Here is a 25284-nt window from a genome sequence, read left to right as displayed (position 1 = left end):
ATTTTGCTACTCAGGAGAATAGAGAATGTACTATAAGATCTTTGGGCAGTCACAAAACACAAGTTCCAGAAATGTGTGGAGCAGTGGCAGTGCTATTGCCATAAATGCATAGACTGTAAAGTAGAAAACACTTCCTAGGATATAGAAGTTTTGTCACTTAAAAAAATACAAAGCCATCTTTACTTTGAGACCTTGAGGCTTTGCCACTTGTTGCCTTAGTCATTACTGTGGTCCTGGGTTTAGCTGCACGTGCCCTTTGGTTTCGGCAGAGAAGCTTTAAAACCAGGATCTATGACTGAGGAACATTTTGTCAACAGGATTGAAAAGTTAACGGATTAAAATCTGTTAACTTTTAAAGACAGAGATTTACTAATCTATTATCTATTCACCAGGATGTCCTGCCCTAGGATTCAGTAAGATTTTAGATAAAAGAGCTATAATTCCTCTGAAAAATGCCCTTCACTTATGTCTGGAGAGCAAAAGACAATATAGACCAGAAACCAAAAAAATACCAGCGACTGAAGATACGGAAATCGGATTCCTTATTTTCTACTCTCTGACTTTTGCAGTTTTACCAAAGTATTTTATTTATTTATTCCTCTCAGAACTTCTGAATTACTTTTGGTAGAATAACCAGTTTCTATGTCATTTGCTTAGAAGATGTGGCTTATTAAGGGAGAATGGAGGCACTGGAGGCCTTGAGTCATTCAGCAAGTGTTTACTGAGCACCTAGACTGGGAAATGGAAGTGTGATTACACTTACACAATGGGGGTGTACGACTCTACAACTCAAGTATAAATGTAGTTCAGCTGATCTTTCCAAATAAGATAGAGGATTTCAACTCTCTTTTGCATTTAGATTGCCCCTATTTTCGCCACTGTGACCATTGCAACTAAGAAACACCAGAGCTGCCTCCACCCTGCTTACTAACCTGTCTGTGCCTGGTTGAGCTTGTGCCTCTCCAGGTCATGAGCCCTTTGAAGGGGATTAACCTTCCAAACAGCCAATGATTCCATTGTGATTGCCCAAAGCAAGGCACAGGGACAACACACATCTGTCAAATACCTGGCAGTTGTCTCTTCCAATTTCAGTGATCAAACAAGCACTGAACTAAGTATAGTAAGGCGGGATTAGTCCATTTCTGCCCCTTTCTAAGTATCACCCTAGAGAGCTAATTCCCTCTGAGCCATTAGCTTTTTCATTTAAAAACAAGAGCATTGCTGGCTGCAGTGCTCATACCTGTAATCCAAGCACATTGGGAGGCCGAGGCAGGAGGATCACTTGTGCCCAGGCGTTCAAGACCAGCCGGGGCAACATGGCGAAATCCCATCTTTACAAAAAATATAAAAATTAGCTGTGGTCCCAGCTACTCAGGAGGCTGAAGTGGGAAGATCACTTGAATTCAGGAAGTCAAGGCTACAGTGAGCCATAATCATGCCACTGTGCACCAGCCTGGGTGACACGGTGAGACCATGTCTCAAAACATTGAACCAAAATTATATAATAATATTCCCAAACAAAAAAAGTTTTAAACTTGCCTGATAAATTTTCAAACTACCTCTCCCTCCTTGGAGAACTACTGGCCCATGATCTTTCCAACTCTAGAATCCTGTGTTTCCATGTAAGCTTTTATCTATAAAAATTATGACTAAGAGCCCCAAGGAAAATTGGAATGACAGAAGTTACCCTTTTAATGAATTGTAGTATAAATTACCCAAACTCTATTTGGCAACCTTTATAGCCAAATGTTAAATTTTTTAATAACATTCTTAATTCTAAATGAACTAGAATTTCTTGTTCCTCCTGAACTTGCCAAATAAACACATTTCAAATGTTAGATGAACAGAAGCCTAAACCAGAAATCACTCCAGGCAACTGAGTTTCCATACCCTTGGAAATTGTTTTTTCTGTTTTTTCTTTTTTTATTTGATACATTTGATTTAATTTGGTTTACACCTTTTCCCTATTGAAACATATCTTTTAAAAATTATCCTCCATGTATGATTGGCTTAAAGGCTAAATCAGAAAACAAGAATGATCTGGGCTATGACATTAACCTTCTCCACCCTCTGAAGCTGATGCCGGAAGCTGTTCTCACTCCTTCCCTCTGCCATTGCATGTCCAGTCATTCCCTTCCTCCTGGCATGTTGTGCAGTATGCTCACCTTACTAATGTTTGCGTATGACACTGCAAAACTGATTGACCTTTTGCTAACATCATTAGAGTAGCTGTATGAATACCGGTCTGTTCTGTCTTAACCACTATTTAACCTGTTAACTAAGTATTACCATTTTTATGATTGTCGGGAATTTCAGATGAACAGTATAGTCTCATGATGAAGTCCTATTTTTCCCATATTTAGGCAGGATTTATTAAAATAAGCTTGTCTGTGCTAGACAACATTGGAAACGTTAGTGAAGATATAAAACATATTTACAGTTTAAAAATACTTGGTATTTATAAAGCATTTTTCTTTTGTAAAGATTTTAAAAATATATTGCAGACCTCTAAAAAGTAAGGCAACTGATATATCTTCTGTAGTTCTGTGTAAGAAGACCCTTGAGTGGTCTAAAGATTGAAAACAAATTGAAAAAAAAAATTTGTCTTTCAGATAACTTATTAAAAATAGGGTTTCCCAGGAAATTACAGCTGCAATTGAATATTTCCGTATAAGGCAGTTGAAAAATGTATTTAAACTGTCTCCTCCCCCGAAAAGCCTAGATTTATGGTGAAAAAAGAAAAATGTAAACAAAACCCAAAAGAATAGCAAACCATTTACATATATTGGTATTCATAAAAGAATATCAACAACCAAGACCCCTTGGATGAGATCTAAAGAGAGAATGAAAGAGAGGCTGAGTATGAGCCCCATTCTCTCCTGTTCCACAGAGGACTGTAGTGTGATGCCTTCATATTGCCTGTGTTTGCTTTGCAGTCGAGGTTTTATGCCTTCGTGTTTATAATTTCTCTGTTTATCCATTTCTAATAAGTACTGATTTAATTTTTGTGGGCCTGTTTTTTGTTTGTTTGTTTGTTTTTAAGAAAATACAAAAGGTAAAATGTACCAGAGAGGAGCCTTCTTGTAAGTATGAAGTAAAAATACTACTTTTGTAAGAAGAGCTAATGAGTATCAGTAGGAAAATATCATAAAGTTTAGATAAATATTGAATTTTATGAGCATTTTAATTTTGTATGTCACTACATGTAGTCCTAATAGGATTAAAAACAATAAATTATTCATAGACCCAAATAATTGATTATAAAGATATAATATCCAGCTTTTTATTAGCAGTGTAGTTTCATTTGTATAATTGGCTTTGTTTTACCTTTTTAATAAAGAATTTTTTAAATACTAAGTTCCTTTGATATGTACTTTTAAAATACTAAGATAATTTAAGGCAAGTAATTTAGGATTTAATCATAAGAATTGAGTATTACGTATGTACTAATATGACTCTCATATGCTTAGAATAATTATGCTGATACCAATGTACAGAGAGTATAAAACATCCATCTGTTGTATCTTACTAAAGGGATATTACCACATATCGTAATCAGGTGGCCATTCTGCCTTGTATTCCACTGCTAAGAAAGGACATGCAGGTAAATATGGCGAAATCTTATCTCATCATGCCACACACTTGCAAAAGGATGTAAAGTCAAAAGCCCATGTGACCATTGTTACGAGCAGAAGGTTCAATATGGTTTTAATTTTCTTTTACAGGTGGTAGTGGATAGTTACAAAACATTTTAAAAATCCAAATGTTATAGTTCCTTAACATAAAATTTTACTGCAGCTAGTAAAAAGTAATCTTTGTTTTATGCACAATGAGATGTATTGTGCATATAGAAATTCAGGGTCTAGTCATTGTGAAGCACTATTTAGAATAAAGCCCTCCATCTGTAATCACTTTGGTCAGGACAAAACAGTCCTAATTGGTCTGTGAAAGTGTGCCCTTAGGGATGAATATATGTACATATGCACAACGATGTTACAGGTATTAGAACCCTATAAGGAAAAAGCGGAAAATGTCTTATTTTGAAAATTCACTGTATTTAAGTCTAAAATACACAAATACCTATATGTCACATTGAATGAACATTTTTTACTTTACTGTTTTTACAGCCTTTTGATCAAGGAAGAATTCAGAAAATTTTTCATGCTATATGCAGCCGAATTCACACACTTAACAGACTCTCTTCTAAAGCTGCTAAATACTGATGAGAAATATCTAACTATAACTCATTGTTTTTGTTAAAATTATATAGTTGAGTGTCCTGTTTTGTTGGCTGATTAAAAGTTTGTTAGGCATTTTGTAAAGGTGGCCAGATGATACAGTCTTCACAATTGTATATTGAATATTTGTGCTGGTGAACTCTAGATCCAGTTATATATATTTTATTATCTCTTAATACTGAATAGCAGTTGGCCTCCATTATTTCTATTCCCAAATAAGGGAATTCAAGGAATATGAATAGACTCTTTGGTCCATCTTAACGGTTTACATAAAATTTGTAATTAAACATTTTAGAAACCTTGTTGAAAAAGAAAAATCTGTTACAATTATTTCTCTTATACCTAAAAATATCAGTTTACTTTTCCAGATTAATATTGAATTAGAGGAAAACTTTACCTTGTAAAACCTTTACATTTTAAAATTCAAATTGTTTTAAAATCCTGAAGAGAAATTTGAACTTTTAAAATGAGACAGCCATCTTAAGTTTTCCTAAAACCAGTCACCACTTTAACACTTAGCTGTGCAAGACTCATGACTAAAAATGATTTTTTACCATGTATGTTGATTTAATTAGCAGCAGATGTAAGATCTGAAATAACAGTCCAGATTCATGCTAAGTAAATATTAACAGATTGATAATGTTAGAAACCACATAATCCTCTAGGGACACATGTTCATATGTTTGTGTGTGTGTAATTCAGAAAGGAATGGGTAATATCTGTCTCTTGTCCTTGCTCCTACTCTCTAACGAGGGTCACTTTAACCTACAGGCTGGTCACCCTCCCTAACCCCTTTGCTAATGAGTGGTGGTCCTGCCCCCCTGGCTGGCAGGCCCACCCTTCTTCAGCAAGCTGCTGCCCAGGGAAATGTCACTTTATTATCAATGCTGCTTAATGAAGAAGGACTGGACATTAATTACTCCTGTGAAGATGGCCATTCTGCCTTGTATTCTGCTGCTAAGAATGGACATACAGGTAAATATGGCGAGATCTTGTACCACACACTTGCAAAAGGATGGAAAGTCAAAAGCCCATGTATCAATTGTAATGAGCAGAAAGTTCGATTTAGTTTTATTTTTCTTTTACAGGTGGTAATGGATAGTTTTTTTAAACATGAGATTTAAAGTTTTTATAAACATTTAAAAAATCCGAATCGTACAGTTCATTAATGTAAAGTTTTACCAGAGCTAGTAAAAAGTAATCTTTGTTTTATGCAAAGATTAGTTTGCATTTATGGTCTGTTAGAAATACCTGATATATGAGAAAGTCTAATTATCAGAACTTTAGTGCTACATGCTACAGTGAGGGAAAGTTTTAGCAGTTAGGTAAGGTCATGGGCCTGAAATTGTTCCACAGTTGGAACAATTTATAGTTATTTGAATGTCTTAAAAGAACCAAGAAGTTGTGTAACTATAAATGGTATATCGATGAAGACTGGGAATTATTCTTGTTCTTTAAAATGCAAATCCTGTAGTCAAATATACCAAAACATATGGGAGTGCAGAAAAAGAGAGGACTTGACCGCAAATGCAAAGTCAGATAGCGTTGCATATGGAAGCCCGTATGATTGTCGATTAATTCAGATAAATGGAGGATTCTAGTGACCTCAGAGAGCCCGTTATTTTTAAAGTATTCTAGAATTCTTCATAATCACTATGGAGATTTTCTTTAATATAGAAGAAGTAAATCTAGTAAGTAACATCAGGAATGTGACATCTAGGTGATATTTATTCCTGAGTTAGGTGACTTTCGATGGGCTGTCCTTTAGCCTCATTCATGGAGTTAAGTGTAGGATGCCCACCATCCAAAAGCAGTTTAAAGATTAAATTAACCATCATAAAGTAATAATTTATTTAAATACAAAGAATGGTATTTCAGTTTGGTAAATGAATTTGATTCTCCATCCAGGAACATTATTTTCTGGGATAGACTGTTGGAAAGATCTGGTAAAGCATTTTCTGGCACATGACTTTTTTTTTTTACTCAGCAGCAACTCTTCCCAAAACGCACATGCGCATGGGCACATGTGCATGCACACACACACACACACACACACGCATCTTAGTGAGTCTGGGGTATTATAATCTTTGGGAAAATAGGCTGCTTTTCCTGTAAAATAGTCTACAGAGTCTCAGGTCTGCCATGATGGAATTGTGAGATGAACTGTGCAGGGGAGAGTCCCTTTGGGTTTAGAATCTATCTACAGCTTGTATAGAATTTGGCACATCATAACTCCAAATGGGGAATTTACATGGCTTTCTATTAAAATCCATAGACTGTGTGAGATTGCTGCTGAGTGCAGAAGCCCAAGTCAATGCTGCTGATAAAAATGGCTTCACACCCTTGTGTGCTGCAGCTGCTCAGGGACATTTCGAGTAAGTTGCTCTTAATTCTTTTTTTCCCACCATCAAAGGAGCCTCTTTTTATAATTTGCACACGTATTTTAGTTCCGGCTGAATGTGTAAACTAGTGCTTAAAATCACTGGCAAATAAATTCACTAAATATATTTGAGGATTTAAATGCAAACTAGGATTCTAAATTTGCTCTTAATAATAGTTAATGTTTGAGGGAAGTGAAGAAGAGAACTGGGCTGTGTCCCAACTGAACGTGAATGAACTTTCTTTGGAAGATCATCTATGGCATATCAACACATATGTCATGAGATGAAGGACTGTTGAGAAGTTTGTTTTTCACTGTTTTACACCATTCCAACCCCCTAAAAGATTTTTTACTTATGATGTCACTAAAAGTAGAACATAGAATTATATTGGTTGTAATAATCTAAATTTCCTAGTGGTAATGTATTCTAATTATTCATCTTGTTTTACCATTTAAAACAAAATCGAAGCATGAATTTTACGTACTGAAAGTAGTTTGAGCATTAAGCTAAAGAGACCCTATTAATTAAAATACACCTAACTTTAGCAATGATTTCTTTAGTAGCTAAGTCAGTTAGATATAGGCATGACTTTTTAACATTAAAAGTCATATTTTAACTTAAAATAATAGAAAATAGCTAAGTTGCTTTCTCTGCCTGTGCTGAAATGGCAGGTTGTGGGAAACGCAAGTTGCTTTTAACTTTTTAATCTAACTGTCCCGATAGGAATGTTCTTTAACAAATTCCAGAATTATTGAAATATGGGTTTTTAAGGTTGACTCCATGTTATTAATCATAAATATATTTTTTTAATTCAAAATGAATTATTTATGTATAGCATGATTCACTTTTTTGCATATCTACCACATACCTCATTACCCTGAGTTTGTCATTGAGAACCCTAGACACTGATTTTGCTGTTACTCTTGGGACATATCCTGATTCCTTCAAAAGGAATTTCTCCTGAGCTGTGCTTTTTACCTTTACTTTCACCAGGCAACCTGTAGGGCCACTTTCTTGGGCAGTATAGCAGTCACAGGAATGGAAGCATGGATAACTCTGCAAACAGGAAGGACCCTGGAGAAATCTGGGGATTGATTTTTTTCTTTCTTTCTTTTAGACGGGGTCTTGCTCTGTCGCCAGGCTGGAGTATAGTGGTGCAATCTCAGCTCACTGCAACCTCCACCTCCTGGGTTTAAGCGATACCCCTGCCTTGGCCTCCCGAGTAGCTGGGACTACAGGTGCACGCCACCACACCCAGATAATTTTTTGTATATTAGTAGAGACGGGTTTCACCGTGTTGGCCAGAATGGTCTGGATCTCCTGACTTCGTCATCTTTCCCCCTCGGCCTCCCAAAGTGCTGGGATTACATGTGTGAGCCACCATGCCAGGCTGGATTGGTTAATTTAAATGTGTCTGATACACATGTATATCAACATGTCACTTAATTTTTAAAAAATGTATAAATCAGATACTGCAAGGGAAAATTAGGAAAAACATTCATTGGAGTGAAAATAAAAGATGAAGTGGATTGCTTCTTACTTTGATTATGATTTAGCCCTCTTTTCTAAGTTTATTCTCAACTAATTTTACAACTTAAGCTCTACATGTTTAGCTAGTAAATAAGTGTCACAAAGTCTTGACTTTACCTCATTTCTTTCCTCCTTGATTCTCAGGACAGTGAGTTTCTGCTTAGCTATCTTTTCCTCATCAACTAGCCTGACTTCAGGAGACAGAACAACGTCTGCTGTCTTTTCTCCCCAAGGCAACCCTTTTCTCAGCCTTTCTGCTGCCTTTTATAGAGAAGGCACATGGTGCCCTGCTGTCTATGCTATTTATAATTATTTTCTCAAGTGAAAATCTCAGAATGACTCAGCAGCCTTTTTTCAATGTTCAAACTATTTTGAACCAAAATAATATATATTTATCAAGTACAGTTAAACCGTTCATCCCAGTAAGTTAAATTCTAAGGACTCTACTTTCACAAGTTGGTTATAGGGAAGTGTCATAAAGCAGGTATTAGCACTTTTCAAAATTTCCTGGGAGAAATTAAATTTTATGATTAGAATATATTTTCTAGCCTTGTGAAAAAAACAGTATTCATGTAATAAGATCCGTAATAATTGATATATGTAAATAGAAACAATTGATGTATATAAAGATGCAACATTGCTTTCTTTTCGGTATTTAATATCTTGGTTAGGTGGTGCTTCAAAGGTCAAACCCAGGTTTTATGTAATTAATCCTAATCTTGTGTTTAGGTGTGTAGAATTATTAATTTCATATGATGCTAACATTAATCATGCTGCTGATGGAGGACAGACACCTCTATACCTGGCCTGTAAAAATGGAAATAAAGAATGTATTAAACTCTTGTTGGAAGCTGGAACCAATCGAAGTGTAAAAACCACAGTGAGTAGCAGTCCGTTTTTCCCCCCCGTGTATATAATTTGTAATATATTTGTAAACTCTAAAACTAGAAAAACAAAATAAATTAAAATAGGGGTTGCTTTATTTTGTTTTGCTTGTAGGATTTGGAAAGTGTCTGACCCTTGTTTGAATCTTTCCTGTTAATTAAATGCCTTGTTCATTAGCCTAGCCAGTCCTTTAACCTCTGAGCCTCAGATTAATCTGTCAAACAGGAAAACAAATACCTATGCTTTGATTATTTTTAGAACTAGGGCAGACAAGGGAGGTATAATTTTTTATTCATTCAACAAATAATAGTCTCAGATCCTGGGTTTTCTTAAGTAAAGGAGGACCAGTGGTTAATAATATAAGCAGAGATGTGGCCGGGCGTGGTGGCTCACGCATGTAATCCCAGCACTTTGGGAGGCTGAGATGGGCGGATCACCTGAGGTCAGGAATTCAAGACCAGCCTGATCAACATGGAGAAACCCCGTCTCTACTGAAAATAGAAAATTAACCCAGCGTGGTGGTGCATGCCTGTAATCCCAGCTACTAGGGAGGCTGAGGCAGGAGAATCGCTTGAACCTGGGAGGCAGAGGTTGTGGTGAGCTGAGATGGCGCTGTTGCACTCCAGCCTGGGAGAAAAGAGCAAAACTCTGCCTCAAAAAATATATATACATATACATATATATATATATATATATTTGCAGAGATGTAATAAGCTAGATATAAACATTTTAATGACTCATTGCTAGAGCTTTTTTTCTTAAAAAAACTTCCTATTTTTTGAAAATCTGAGAAAACAGTTTAGTTTTATATTTTTCATGTTATTTATATATATTACTTGAGAAATCTATGGTGTTACACATATTCAGTATAAAATTCTATAGTGAAAAATGAATTAATTTTGTATCACAGGGCTGAATGAAAAATAAGTAGTACAGCATAAAAATTAGTCACATCCTAAGTTAGAGAACACAGAAATCCATTCTCTCCAACTAGTTGCTGATGAGCTGAACAAAACCTTTAGAAGTATAGATGCTCAAAACTCCAGAGATAAACAGTGTAATTGGGAACAATTATGTCTTGTGCCTTATAATAAGAAAGTGTCAAAAGAGGATAGAAAATAGAAAATTTTTTTTTCCAGAAGTGGTTGCATGGCCTTTGTGATATAAATCGGGAAAGGTCAAAAGCACTTATACTCTTCAGTAGTAGACTACTTGTGTAGTATACTGTTATACTACCCAAATAAAGGTGTCCACAACCCAGTGAAGAACACGCCTGAATGGAGCTGATTGAAGCGCCATAGTCTTAGCCAAGTGGACTTTATTTACCTGATTGGAGCACTGTTGTCTTGTCTTAGCCAAGTGGATTTTATTGGTATGAGATTCCAAACCAGAGAAAAAGCCACATTATAAAGGGACAGCTTTAGCAAATATTCAGATGACTTAGCCCAAATTTAGATTGTTCGTATTTATTGCCTATTTCTCTGTCTTCTACCCTATTTTTTTTAAAGTGTACTGTAGCTTACTGAAATATATTTAGTATAGCAATGTGAAATACTGCATGAAAAAGGTATGTCAAGGGGAAATTAAAGGTAGAAAAATAAAGCCAAAATCACCAAATCACCAAAATAAGGCCAGGTTCTTTTATGAAAAATTTTTTAAAAAACTAAACAAGATGGGTGCCTGAGTAGAAGGCAGACCGATTTCTATATAAAGATGAAGAGACTGTAGATAGAACCTAGATTTTTCCCAGAATAACGCTTGTCAAACTTTAGTGTATTAGAATCTCCTGGAGGGGTCGTTAAGTCAGATTGGTAGCCCCATCCCCAGAGTTTCTGATTCAGTAGATCTGAGATGAGGCTTAAGAGTTTACATTTCTATAAAGTTCCCAGGTGATACTGATGCTGCTGGTCTGGGGACCACACCTGAGAATCACTGCCCTAAAAAGGACTTCTATTAATACCCCTACTCTAGCAACCAGCTAAGTGGGTAATAGAGGCTCCAAAATAATATATTCTAGAAAACAGACCCAATAATTTTAGTTGAAACATTTTCTAAGCTTATAATGATCAGTATCCCTCTGCAGTCACAAAACACTCAATAGGGGCCCATAAACCTCCACTGAAATTATTTGGCTTTGTTTTTTCTTTATGTCTACCTTTTCCCTATTATTTAGGATCTTTGCTTCTGGGGTGGTTGGCATAAAATTTTAGGATCACAGAGTTAGGTCAGTGCCTTACAAGTAAAACTGGCTTATAACTGCATTCTTTCAGTACTCTACTAATAACATTATTGCATATAAATTTTTTAATCCCTTTAAGCTAAAGTTCATTCTCTTTCATAGTATTAAATTGAGATTTTGATTTACCATACATAATGCTCAGTTATGCCCTGGACAGTACCTGCTCACCCCAAATGGTTAACTGGTAGGTAGAAATGATTACAAAATAGCAAACATGAGTCATAGCAGTTGGAAATATTGTTAACTGACAGGAGTCAGAGAACTTTACCCAGCTCATCAGTGATAATGTTCAGGATTGGAATGCCTGCTTTTCCCAGCTCAGTGGTCCATGCCCAAGAACATTTAGAAGTGAACTTTCAATAATATTATCCTTGACATTAATGTTGTTATCAACCCTTTCCCCCTGGTCATTTTATTTTTAGGATGGCTGGACACCAGTTCACGCAGCTGTGGACACTGGTAATGTGGACAGCCTCAAGCTTCTTATGTACCATAGAATACCAGCTCGTGGAAATTCTTTCAATGAGGAGGAGTCCGAGTCAAGTGTCTTTGACTTGGATGGAGGAGAAGAGAGTCCTGAAGGCATATGCAAGCCTGTTGTTCCTGCAGACCTCATTAACCACGCCAACAGAGAAGGCTGGACTGCTGCCCACATTGCTGCTTCCAAAGGTTTTAAGGTGTGTCTGGTAGCAGCTGGCCTCATCATGCAGCTGTAATTTGATGAGCAGCAAAGTTGTCTGCTATAGATTAAGTGTACTTAAATTGAATAATTGCAGACTGAGTGATACAATTGCAGATGTTATTTACCAATACACATTGACATTATTCCTATGTAGTAGTTACTTATGGTCAAGGGTATAAGAGACTTTTAATAAAAATCATTTATTTGTAGTTTGTTAATAAGAAATATGAGGGTAATTTCAAACATTTTATCTTATCTACTATAGGAGCAAATCATTGGCATTGATTTAGTCCATTGGGTTGCTTACTTCAGTACCAACACCATGCTGCTAGTTAGAGGCAGGGTCAGGATTCACACTCGTGCTGCAGAGCTCATTCTCTTGCCCTGTACCCTGAGCTGCCAAACTTATCCCTAACTGTGCTGTCTTACCGATATCTAAGAGGGAGCTCTAGATGCTCAGATAGAATACAGAAAGATTCTGAATATTAAAGAAATAGTATAATAATAGTAGTCCATTCACTCATGTTTTTCTGATGTCAATCGCTTTAGCATTAATATGTGTTAGCAATAATAAGACATTAGAAAGTTCCTGAGTGCAAGGCACTGTGCGTGCTAACATTGGCAAGGATCACTTTTGCCATTAGCTCCTAGTTCAATGGCAAGTGAGCAGGGTACAAGACAAATGTAGGATAAGAAAAGCACACATAAAAAAACACAAGGACAACAGAAATGCAGTTGGAACAGTACAAAAATGCAGCAATTACGGGAAAAAGAAAGAGAACATACATATTTCAAAGGGCAGAGCTCCAGGAATGTTAGGCTTAGGCATGGCCCATTCTGGAGGAGGTGGAAATTATTTTGAGCTTTGCAAGGAGGGTTAAATTCACCATTACCACCGAGAAAGGAGAGTGGTTCAGGTGAAAGGAGCATTAAAAACAAACACATGGAAGTAGGGAGGTGGATAACAGGTCCCTGTTAATTGGGGTAATGGAGAGTAGTGAGAAATAAGACCTGACTGGGAATTTCACAGCAGGGCCCAGGGCCTTCAATGACATAGCAAGGAGTTTGGTCTTAATTTACTAGTCAAAGTGAAACCATTGAAAGGTTTTGTACAAAGAAACAAAATAATCAACTGAATAGTTTAAATAGATTCATTTAGCAACAACATCAAGAAGATTTGAGATTATGAAGAAATTGGTATCAGGAAGGGATACTACATGAAAGATGATGACAGCAGTGGAAATAATGAGAAATATTAGGAATGCCCCAGAAATGAACACGGATTAGATGAGGGAAATGGGGGAGCTGAATAAAAAGATAATAGTGACATTCCCAAAAGGAACAAGGAAAAGACATCATTTTGATCAAGAAGACAGAATGCAGTTTTAGACATGCTGAATGTAAGGGCTACGATTTGTTCATCCAGAAGGAGATAGCTAAAGATGTGTATTTAGAGCTCCTGGTTGGGTAACTTCCTGTTATTGTGATCTTAGCAGAAGCTGTTCATCTTGGACTTTGGTGTTTTACAAAATGAGAAAAGGGCATGATTCAATTCAATCTGGAGGTATTGTTTATTAGCAGTAGTTTTGTTGTTTTGTTTCCCCAACTTTACCCTTTGACAAAAGAGATAAAAAAATTCTGGGAACTTGATTTGTTTGTATGATTTAAATGGAATGCAATAATATTTGACATAAAAGTTTTTGGGAGACACAGATGGAAAATGTAAATAGTTTAAACTTGAATATGCACAGTTAATCTAGGACTATGAATCTCTTTTGCTGTTGTAGAGGTGCATGGAAAGGGTAGTTTGCAACCTGCCTCCACTCCTTTAAAAGAAAAACTCTGAATGTAATATGAGATGTTAATGATAGGAGTGTGTTATACCTGCACTCAGCCTAGAGGCAAAAAAAAAAAAAAAAGGAAAAACAAAACCTGAACACCCTTGATCTAGGATGTTCAGCTACTGAACCTCTCAGGCTAGGCAGAAAGGAACCCACTCCCCAGGGTGAGTTACCCTTCAGTGTAGGGCAATTGTGATGCTGCTCAGCTCCTTAATTATGAATCTTTTATTAGTTTTGGTGTTTTTATGATCAAAGATGGCATTGTCATTGATTTCCACACCTCTGGCATATTGTCCAAGGAAAATGTGACCTCTTTCTCCCATAGACTATGACTCTCCTGTGTTTTTTTGCTTTAAGAAGCACAAGATGAATTTTGGACAAGGAAAGAGAGATTTTTTTAAGTGGGCATGACTGATGATATTCACACACTGCTAGGCTATTAATATATTTTTTAAGCCCTAGAGTGGACATTTAATCTTCTAGTCTAACCTCTCCATTTTATGATTAAGACATTTAAATCCCAGAGGGTTTAGTAGATAAAAGTTGGGAATGAAGCCCAGATTGCCTGAGTCCATTAGTCTTTTCATTGTACCATACTTCCTTCTCCCCTAGTCAAAGATATTGGAAAATATATTTGTATCATTTGCCTAATATTTATATTCTGGCTGAGATAGTTCTTCAGAAAGTAATCCACTTATAACTAAGATATTAAGGTCAGATTTCTGAAAAAAATACAGCTCCGAGCTAGTCATTGCATTGGTAAAAAGATTCTACATTGACCACAAGTAGAGCTTAAAAATATTTTTTTTTCTTTTCTCTAGCATACATTTGTCTAATCTACACAGGGTAGTAGTATCGTTGCTACCCAAGAAGATGACTTCAGTTTCCACGTGGTTTTCAGTAGAGAATTGTGGAATTTCAGAGCTTGAAGGGACATAACATAGCTCAGTGGCCCCCAACCTTTTTGGCAGCAGGGACCAGTTTCGTGGAAGACAATTTTTCCATGGTTGGGGGTGGGGTGGGTGGGAATGGTTTCAGGATGAAACTGTTCCACCTCATAAGGAGCATGCAACCTAGATCTCTTGCATGTGTAGTTCACAATAGGGGTCACACTCCTATGAGAGTCTAATGCCACCATTGATCTGACAGGAGGCGGAGCTCAGACAGGAATGCTTGCCCACCCTCCACTTACCTCCTCCTGTGCGGCCTGGTTCCTAACAGGCCATGGACTGATACTGGTCTGCAAACCCCGGGGGTTCAGGGACCCCTGACATAGTTCATCTAGTCAATTTCCCTTGTGTTGTAGATAAAGAAACTAAGTCTTTATCTACAACAAATGGGAAATGGGTAACTAATTCCTGAAGATCAAATTCCCAAATCTGTCCTTTTTCCACGTTAGCCCCTGGTCTTTTTTTCAATGGTTAAGAAATTTGTGCAGACCACCATTAAATGTCATCGGAAAACCTCTCTCTACAGCTGGCCTGACTATTCCAGAGAGGCTGCTGAACTAAGGATAAGCCTTTGTTTCCATCATTTCATGTGAATAGATACATGAGTTTCTTAACGAAACTTCCTGTTCTGTCATGAAACCATTGACATGTTAGTTTCCTGCAACCGAAACAAATTTAGGAGATTGCCTGGATTTGTGTAGCTCTGTTGTTGAAGTTCATATACCCAGAGATTTTTTTCACTGGGGGGACTGCATGAATTTTTGACTACAGGAGGAGGTTATAGTTCTCGCTTATGTGTTGCCAAAGCCAGTGGCTTCCTGTCACTTCTGCTTTTGCTTAGTCTCCCTGGGTGTTTTAACAAGTTGACGATTTAATGCATACGCCTCTCTCCCTGGGCTTCCAGAACACTGCCCTTTTCTCGCTTCCTCTCCAACTTTGCTGACCAGGCTTTCTATTTGTTTTTCTGCTTTTTGTTTTTTGGGGTGTGTGTGTGTGTGTGTGTGTGTGTGTGTGTGTGTGTGTGTGTGTGTGTGTTAACTCTAAGCAACTCCCAAGCTTTATTCTCAGCTGCCTACTCCTATTTTCTAAGAGCTTATCCAGTCTTTCAGGAGTCAACAGTGACTCCTGCAGTAACTAGTCCCAAACCCATATCTCCATATTTGCCTTTTTACTTGTCCTCTAGACATTCATCTCCAGCATCCTGGAGGTCATCTCTGGGCAGTCCCACTGTCCTCTGATCAGGTGGTAGCCCTCTTGTTACCCACTTTAGATCATTTTTATGTGTTAGGATTGCGATCTGCCTGATGCATTGTTAGCTTTTAGTCATATGAGAGTCAGACGTTTCTACTCACACTGTAGCAGCCACCTTGGTCCTCCAGGAGGTATCCATGAGGTATGTGCAAAGGTCCACATGACGCACCAACATTTGGATTCCATATTCCTAGGAATTGGATGCAACAAGAACAAGATAATAGGAGTCACTAAAGTTATTCATTGTCGCATGGAGTTGGGTAGCTAGTTCAGAAGAGAGAACATTAGATTAGGTGCCTGCAAAAGGCACAAAGTCATTGGAACTAGATTTTTATCATGATAAATAGAATCTGTTCTTTGAACTCTATTGTAATGCTTTTGATTATCTATGATTATTTCCTTTTTTCTATTAATTTTTTAAAAAATTGATATGGAAAATGCCTTTTTATACTCATTCCCTGTAATGTTCAGTGAAGAGTACTGAATCCTTTCTTACTTTGGACAGCAGTGACTGGCAGAACCCTAAAGGGAATGTAAACTTGGCTGCCCAGGGTCATGCTCCACCTCTCATCCAAGACATGGGCCATCCAGTGTTTCCCACCAACACCTTTCATGGATCTGGGTTTTGATCCTTTTTCTCGTCACTCTGAACTTTCTCACTTGAATGATCTTGTTGATCCGCAGAATATAATCTATAGGGATTCTAAAATCTCATCTCTAGCCCTACTGAAGCATTTTCTGAGTCTGTCTAGGCAGGTGCTTTCCTTGGTAACCAGGGGAACAAACTTTCCAGTTTTCTCAGTACAACCCTGTTTATGCCTGTCATCCCAGTGTAATTATTAACAGTGCCTCCTTTTACTCTCTAATGTGTTCCAGTTTAAACAGTTATAGGGTAATCCTGTTGGGGACCACATTCATTTTGCTTCCACCAGACAGCTCCCTTCTAGCACATTCTTGGCCCCTAATGTTTATGCTTCTTGGCCAATCTGCTGCAATTCTTGCTTCTCCTCTCTTACTCCAATAGCATCACCTGGCATTTGTTTACTTGCTCCATCTTCCTAAATTAAAGAACTCAAATGATCAACACAACTCTAGATTTACTCTTTTACGAATAAATTTTGAATACCTTGCCTCCTCCATAGTCTTGTCAGCGCTGTCCTAAGGGAGCCCTCATCATCTGCTGTCTGGTCACATTCACGGTACTGCTGTGGTCTCATCATGTTCGGTCTCTCTGCTTCCCTTTACATTGCCATGTGAGGGGCCTTTCTAACAGGTGAACATGGTGATGTAATTACCTGCTTCATGTCTTCCCAAGCCTCTATCACTTCCAGGGCAGGGATGCCTATCATGACAGTCAAGTCCCTTCCTGATCTGGCCTTGGTCTGCTCCCCTAGGCACACTTCTGTCTCCTTCCTTAGTGCGTGTTAGGCTTTGACCACGCATGACCGGCCAATGTGCAAACATCCTGTGCTCTCTCCCCTCCCTGCTGCTGCCATTACCTCAAATGGCCTCTTCTCCTGTCCTGACCCCTCTCTGCCTGGAAAACATTTCAGCTTGTCTTGGCTTCTTGGAGTTAGGTGTTCCCAGGATACCTCTCCACACTTTGCTTAGAGAGCATGTACTTTATTGTGACTGTTTGCATGCTTCTCTGCCTCTCCATCTCCTCTGAACAGTTACTTTTTAATCCTTATATATACCGTGTCCAGCACAGTCTGTGGCCCAAAAGTACTAAATGTTTGCTGAGTCAGTAAGAGAATGGACTACTATATTTTTCTTAACTGGTCTCCTTGCTGTCACTCTTGTCCTTTCCAATGTAATCTTTCAGTACAACAATTGCTTTTCAGAACAGAGCTGAACATGGCACTTTCCTTCCCAAACACATCCTCATGCCTATGGAAAAGCATGCAAAGTGCATAGCACTCAGCCCTTCACAGCTGGCAGCAGCCAACTTCATCTTTGGCCATGCACATCTAACTCTACCTTCTTACTCATGTCGTTATTTCCCACGTTAACAGCTTCCATCTCCCCAGCCCTGTAAAGCAGCACTTACACCCCAAGGTTGTTCTCAGCACTTGAGCTGGGCTTTAAATTTTATAATTGCAAACTTTTTTCATTTTCTTTCCCTCTGCTCAATCTCAAACTCTTGGCCCCCTGCTCTGACTTTGATTTTTATCTCTAGCTCTCTGGACTTGGGGTTTCTACTGAATTTCCTGGGCACTGGTACCTTGCTTCTCAGCTCTGCCTAAAGGAGCCTGGCATTTCCCTCACCCCTCAACCTCTCCTCTGTCCTTGGTCCATAGTAACGGATCCCTCTGTTTCAGCTGGACCCATGGACACCCAGCATAAAGACAGCATTCTCCAGTCCCCATTGCAGGAAACTATGGCCAAATACTTGAGTTCTGGCAAGTGGAATGTGAGTGCATGTGAAAGCTGAGGCCTAAACTACTTCTTTAAAAGGTCTCTGTTATAGCAGATGTCTCTATATCCTAATAGGAATTTAGCTTAAACTCATCCATCTAGATCCCTGTCTCCGTATCACTTGGGTAGGACATCGTGCCCAGTTTAGGGCCCCTGGGACTCTATTTCCAGAAGCAGGGACTGGGATCACAGCATTTGTCCTCTTCACACAATCCCATTCAACAAGGAGAGAGTTTAGATACTTCTCTCCCTCTTTACCTCCTCCTGCTCCTCCATAAAGTAAAACTGTACTCATTGCTTCACCAGCCCCTTTTCTGAGTGTATCAGGACACTTTGCACTCCTCCCTGAGACATGGAACTTCTCTACCTTATTCACCATCAGGACCCTTAGCCCTCATAATAGCCCCTGGCCCAAAGGGGCTTTGTGCCTTACTTATAAAGTTGCTGTGAGGGCTAAACGAACACTGAATACTTGCAAAGTGTGGAATGTGCCTGGAACTTAGTATGTGCTCAAATAGTTGTTGTAGCTGTTGTTGTTAAGTGTCAGTGGGGCCAAAGTTTTCACTTTCATTGAGTTCCCCATGCAGCCAGCACACACTGCAGAATTTACACTTGTAGTAGTGTTTGGCTATGTGCTACCCTCATGGGGACTGACATTCATGCTTCCTTAAAGAGAAAGTCACTGCTTATGTTCTGGCCCACTGACCTACCTGAATGTAATAAAAATTAGAAATAACCTACTTTGACGGCCAGAAATAAAAGACTCTCAGTTCAGGAGTATTGCAAACTTGTGTTACCCCTTTTATCATTTCTGTTTGTAATCTGAAGTAACAACACTTAAATTGTCTTGAGATTAGTGACATTTGTTATGTGCTATAGTACCTCACCAGTTAACTGGATATTTGGACTGTTTTCTAGCTGGTGATGATGATGTTTATTATAGTAATAATAATAGCTACTAATAAATATTGGGAGTTTAGTACAGGCCAAGAATATAAGAACTTTGTGTGCATCTTTCATTTAAGTCACGTTACCCTTATGAGATATAGATACTTGAAATACAGATAGAGAAATGAAAGCAGGGAAATGTTAAATGATTCAGCAACAGTGGTAGATAGAGTCATTTTGGATGGCAGGATTAGAATCCAGGTCTGCTGTGCCTCTTACCTACATTTACTGCAAGTTCTAACTTGCAAAATAAATGTGTGATTTTTATCATTTATCATCTTGAGAATTCACTAAGTTTAGTGCTCAGATTGCTTTCTATTTAAGTTTCTAATTAGAGTTCATTTCTAAATCAACATTATCTTATTCATTTACTGATTTTGTCCAAATTAGTAATAACAAATTGATATGAATTGACATTTATTTATCTGACTTTGTGTTCTGTTAATTTCTTAGCTTAGCAATTTCTTAAATCTGAACTGTAGACCTATGAAAGCCAGACTTCCAGACTTCTCTTTAAGATTTACTTTTTTAATGGCCACATAATAATTGTACAGATTGCCAGACTTAAATGGCAAGCTTTAGAGAGATCCCTCTAACCTGAACAGGGCCAGCCAGGGAGAAACAAATGTCCTAGTTGCTTCCCTTTGCAAGCAGGCAGATTTTCTTTACTCAGGAAACCCAAGGCCCAGTTTCCTATCCTTCCACCATCCAAGAAGGTTCTGTCTGTCAGCTTTACCTTCATAGCAGCACTGGCTTCCTGTTAAAGTTTCACTGAATTGGTGGTTTCTGCTTACTTTTTTGTTTTTCTTTCTGGCCCTTAGGGACTCACTGTACTTTCTAGCAAACTCATTATTGCATTTAAAAGTATGTTTCAGAGGCAACATGAAGCAACTGGAACTCATGTATACTCCTTGTGGAAGTACCTTTTGGTGTAGGCACTTTTGAAAGCTCTTTGCAGTATGGACTAATGTAGAACATGTGCATGCCCTGTGCACAGCAGTCCAGCTCTGCTATATACTGAACACCAAACACGTGTACACCACAGGACATGTACTAGAATGTTTATAGCAGAACACCAATGTTCATCAACAAGAGAATGGATAAGTAAATTGTGGTATACCATAATGGAGTATAATGGAATCCCACATAGTAATCATTTTTTAATGAAGATGAATTCTGACTACTCCCAACACATGGATGAATCTTAGAGACATTATGTTGAATGAAAGAAGCAAAATATAAAAATGCACCTACATACAGTATGATTCCATTTATATAGAGTTCACAAATAGACTAAACCAATCTCTAATATTAGAAAGCAGATAGTAGTTGCCTCTGGGGGGGATGGAGGAGTTAATTGTTGAGATGGAGTACAAAAGGGGCTTCCAAAGTGCTCCTTCCACAAGTATGTGTGCTTTGTGATAATGCTTCAAGTTATATACTTCTATGTGAATATTATACTTCTTTCTTCCTTTCTTTCTTTCTTTTTTTTTTTTTTTGAGACAGAGTCTTGCTTTGTCACCCAGGCTGGAATGCAGTGGCATGATCTTGGCTCACTGCAACCTCCGCCTCCTGGGTTCAAGCGATTCTCCTGCCTCAGCCTCCGGGGTAGCTGGGATTACAGGCGCCCACCACCATGTCTGGCTAATTTTTGTATTTTTAGTTGGATGGGGTTTTACCATGTTGGCCAGGCCAGGCTGGTCTGGAACTCCTGACCTCAAGTGATCCACATGCCTTGGCCTCCCAAAGTGCTGGGATTACGGACATGAGCCACCACACCCAGCCAGATATGGTATTTCTTTAAAAAATATTTTATATTAGGAAGGAAATAGGTATATTTTAAAAGTGGATGTAAGGGTGTGCTACAGAAAGATAAGAAAAGGCTATTCAAGATGACCTGGTTTAATATGTTGTTAGAACTGCAAGACAGCCCCATGCCTCCAAGTGGGTGTGTGTGTGTGTACAGGGGTGTGTGTGTGTGTGTGCATTTAGGGGAGTGATGGGCAGGGCATTGCTTGTTTTGGTTATTAGTTCCTTTTCATGCTTTCTGGTCTATTCATTTTTCTCCTTAGCTTTGTGGGAAATTAACCAACAAATCATCAAGTGGTAAACATTGATACAGGAGAGTTCCTTGGTAAATATCCTGATGTAACATCTTGCCATGTGCTTATTTATTAGAAAATTTATGTATATATATTGTCTCTTACTTTGCATTTGAAAAAATATGGAGGACTAAGACTTTTCAGTTCGTAGTTCTACTTTTTGAATGGAGATTTCCTTAAGCAACACAGAAGAAGAAAAAGCTGAAAAGGAAAGGTAGCATAACTTCAACATCTATAGGGAATGTTTTTCTAAAATCTCAATCAACATGATATGCATATTTTTCAAATAAAATATGGCAAGGTAACATCTCATACAAATATGCTTATGAGGACTCTTAGAATTGTTAAAATTAGAGCCCTGCACTTATATTACCAGGAAAGCCATTTATAGTCTAGAAGACAGCAAAGTACATCCCGTTATAGCAAAAGTCTTTTTGTTTTCTATTGCCAAATTACCATAAAAGGAGAATGTCTGCTGAAATTAATTTTGTTCTTAATTTCGATCTGCAGACTGAGTGATTAACAAGCTATTTTTTTTTTCTTGCAACCTAAGAAGCTGTTCTGTGGAACAATGTTATGATCCTATCATTTACATTTAAATAAGCACTCTTTGTTTTGCATTTCTAGACATTGTTTAGTTTAAGATTAGTCTGTATATTGGGGTTGATGGAATTGAAATAAGATTTATAGCCGTGAATTCTTGATTTGATTGTTATAGGCAACTGGCTTTTCCTTTGGGTTTTGCATTCAAGTTAATTCATTTGGACTTGGAGGTAATAGAGCTCTTGTCTTTATAGAACTGCCTAGAAATCTTGTGTAGGCACGGAGGGCTTGAGCCAGAAAGGAGAGACAAGTGCAATCGGACTGTGCATGATGTTGCCACTGATGACTGCAAGCATTTGCTGGAGAATCTGAGTGAGTGATGTTCAGAGCTTATTGTTTATCTTTCCCCTATGCTGCTGGGGCCTCTGGTACAATGGGAAAAACTATTTACATCTTTTGCATGTCCTTTTTAACCTTTTTGGAGCCCTAGCTATGGCAAAAATACTGACTATAAGTGTGATAATTAACTATTTTTCCATGTAGAATGACTTTTTGTAGAACTAATTGCTATTCAAGTAATGCTGGCTTCTCGTATTTTACTGACCTAGGACAGCAATCTAAATATTTATTGCATTTTTCTTCTGACTTAGATTGTCTTTCTAGACATTAGACTGGCAGGATATGAAAAATCCCAGCTATGTACTCTGCATCAGCTGATTGTATGAGGCAGGCAAGTTGGTTGTCTCCCAGCACCTGGTCGCCTACTTTTCTATGAAGATAATTGATCATCTTTTGGGTCCCTTCCAGCTCCACGAGTATGTGCTCCTCAGCATATTTTATAAAGGCTCACTTGTGGGTTAATGAGTGTGGAGTATAGACCTTACAAAACATCATGACCTCTTATATTAAGATTATCACCCAATCCATCCAGTCAGCCAGCTGTATCAGTAATTCAATTTTAGGATAAGCAACATTTTAAAAATTGAAATAATGTTTTTATCTTCAATCGAATACATACATTCATATACTTTTATTTTGTGAAGAAAATTTCAGCATGGTAAGGAAGCATATATGCAAACTGTGTAAGTATACTTTAATATAAAATATAAAAGAGAATAATAGAAATTCTCTTTAAACCCGAGTGGGTTTTTTTGGTTGACAGAAGGCTTTATTTATCATTAAAGTCTTGGTTTCGGGACCTTAAACTTTTGAATCACTGCTCAGTGTCTGAAACAGTGTCTTATATAGAATTTCTCTAAAATAGTTCTCTTATTACAAGCTGATGCTAACCTAAGAACAAACATGGAACACTTTCTGTTGAGCTAAAATTTTATTATGGAATGTAAATGCTGTCATTTAATTATATTTCACTTTTTGATATTAAACATTTTAAAAATAGGAATAAATATATATAGCTATGGTATCTTAGATGTGAAAAATATGAAGGATATTGGCATGGCTGGGATAGAGGTGTGATTAGAGGTGGGGAATTGGAAGGATGAGACAGTGCAATTGATGTTTTGGGCAGTTTAATGCTCATTTCAGTAGTTTTGACCTTAAATTGGCAGTCAAAGATGAGCCAATGAGATTGTTGATAGTGCATACTGTGATACAAATGGTGTTTTGGAATTCTGTAGGCAGCTCTTTCTGGGACAAATCAACCTATAGAGAGTCTGGAAACAGATCAAGCATCAAAAAGTTTTAATGATGTGTCCTCAGTTGGACCAGGGTGGAGGAGAGGGAAATGGTATATAATGAGAGGGATGGGAAATCCTAAAATCGAGGATTAAGGAGGACTTTATGAAATAAAGACTGATGTGGGAGACCTGAGTATAATTTCTATCTCAGACATGTTGGCAGGATTTGCAGGTGTACATCCTGTGGAAGACTGGACATTAGGTAGTGTGATTTAAGGGAAAGGGCATCTGAATCCCAGTATCCAGATGTCTGTGTAATGTCAGGCAAGGTGCTTAGCCTTCTCTCACCTCAGTCTGCTCACCTGTTAATAGGGTTAGTAATTATTCGTATACCTGAGTGCAAAAGAGTGGATCGTTTCTTAAAGTCTTTCTAAGATTCCAATTCTGACAATCTGAGAGAAGTAAACAAGACAGAATATGCCTTTAGATTATGATTACTTCCATAAGGCTTATGATAAAAGCTGCGAATGCAAATGAACTATAGAAAGTAAGTGGGGCCAGGTGTGGTGGCTCACGTCTGTAATCCCAGCACTTTGGGAGGCTGAGGTGGGCAGATCACCTGAGGTCGGGAGTTCGAGACCAGCCTGACCGACATAGAGAAACCCCGTCTCTACTAAAAAATACAGAATTATCTGGGCGTGGTGGCATATGCCTGTAATTCCAGCTACTCAGGAGGCTGAGGCAGGAGAATCGCTTGAACCCGGGAGGCAGAGGTTGCAGTGAGCCAAGATGGCGCCACTGCACTCCAGCCTGGGTGACAGAGTGAGACTCTATCTCAAAAAAAAACAAAACAAAACAAAACAAAAAAACTGAAGAACAGAATATGTCAAAGAAGAACAAAGATGCACAATTATTTTCATTTATTCAACAAACTACTCCTCGCCTAAGCACATAGCTAGAAGCACTCTTGCATGTGTGTACCAGGAGACATATGAAAATGTGTGTTGCAGCATTGTGTGTAATACTAGAAAACTGAAAGCACTCTAAATGGAAATCTATTAGGAAATGGATAAATAGAATAAACTGTAGAAAATTCATATTTTAAAGGTACCAAGTAGCACTTAAAAATAAATTTTATCTATATAAATCACCTGAAATACATTAAAAAAATGTTGAGTGAAGAAGTCAGTTATAAAAGGACACATAATATAAAACCATCTGTGTAAAAGTTTAAAAATACAACTCCAAGCCTATATTTGTTATAAGTACCACTAAATGAGGCAAAGTGTAAAAATATGCATAGGGGAGGTAAGAGCTTCCCTATGGAAGACTTAAGTGAAAATTGAAAGGCTGAGCCAAGAAAGAGTGGAAAATAGAGCCATTCCAGGTGAACTAGCAGCATATCTACAGGCACTGAAGGGGATGTGCTTTGGAGTCTTTAGAGGTATTTAGCTATATCTGCAGTGCTGGGGAGAGGAGGGAGATGAGTATGGGAAGTCTAGAGTCAGGTCATAAAAGGCCTTGTATTCCTTTTGACTCAACCTTCCATGTAAGTTTTGATGCAATCCTGTGGACATGAATGAACAAATGAATGATTGTAAGTGAGGAAGTAAGAGGTAAATGGGGAAATAATTGTCTT

At 37.9% G+C, this 25284-nt stretch overlaps 1 protein-coding gene across 9 annotated transcripts in view; it reads left to right on the top strand.

The window, feature by feature from the left end:
- The window catches only part of CTTNBP2 (cortactin binding protein 2), a 162309-nt gene that overhangs the window by 83435 nt on the left and 53590 nt on the right, over positions 1-25284 (top strand). For 8 of the 9 annotated variants that reach the window (XR_681584.4, XM_009454062.4, XM_519331.7 and 5 more), the window contains exons 5-9: positions 5010-5213; positions 6514-6613; positions 8879-9029; positions 11696-11950; positions 22263-22380. Coding sequence is in view for 8 of the 9 variants with exons in the window: in XM_009454062.4 (XP_009452337.3) it covers positions 5010-5213; positions 6514-6613; positions 8879-9029; positions 11696-11950; positions 22263-22380 (828 nt within the window). In the remaining variant the exon portion in view is untranslated. Of the gene's footprint in view, positions 1-3043; positions 3084-5009; positions 5214-6513; positions 6614-8878; positions 9030-11695; positions 11951-22262; positions 22381-25284 lie in introns of all 9 variants that reach the window. The other variant, XM_009454063.4, reaches the window with a different exon arrangement.

This window comes from Pan troglodytes, chromosome 6, assembly GCF_028858775.2.
Source record: "Pan troglodytes isolate AG18354 chromosome 6, NHGRI_mPanTro3-v2.0_pri, whole genome shotgun sequence".
In the NCBI taxonomy this organism is placed as follows: Eukaryota; Metazoa; Chordata; class Mammalia; order Primates; family Hominidae; genus Pan; species Pan troglodytes.
The sequence above is the reverse complement of the archived record's forward strand: the minus strand, read 5'-3'. Positions and strand labels throughout refer to the sequence as shown.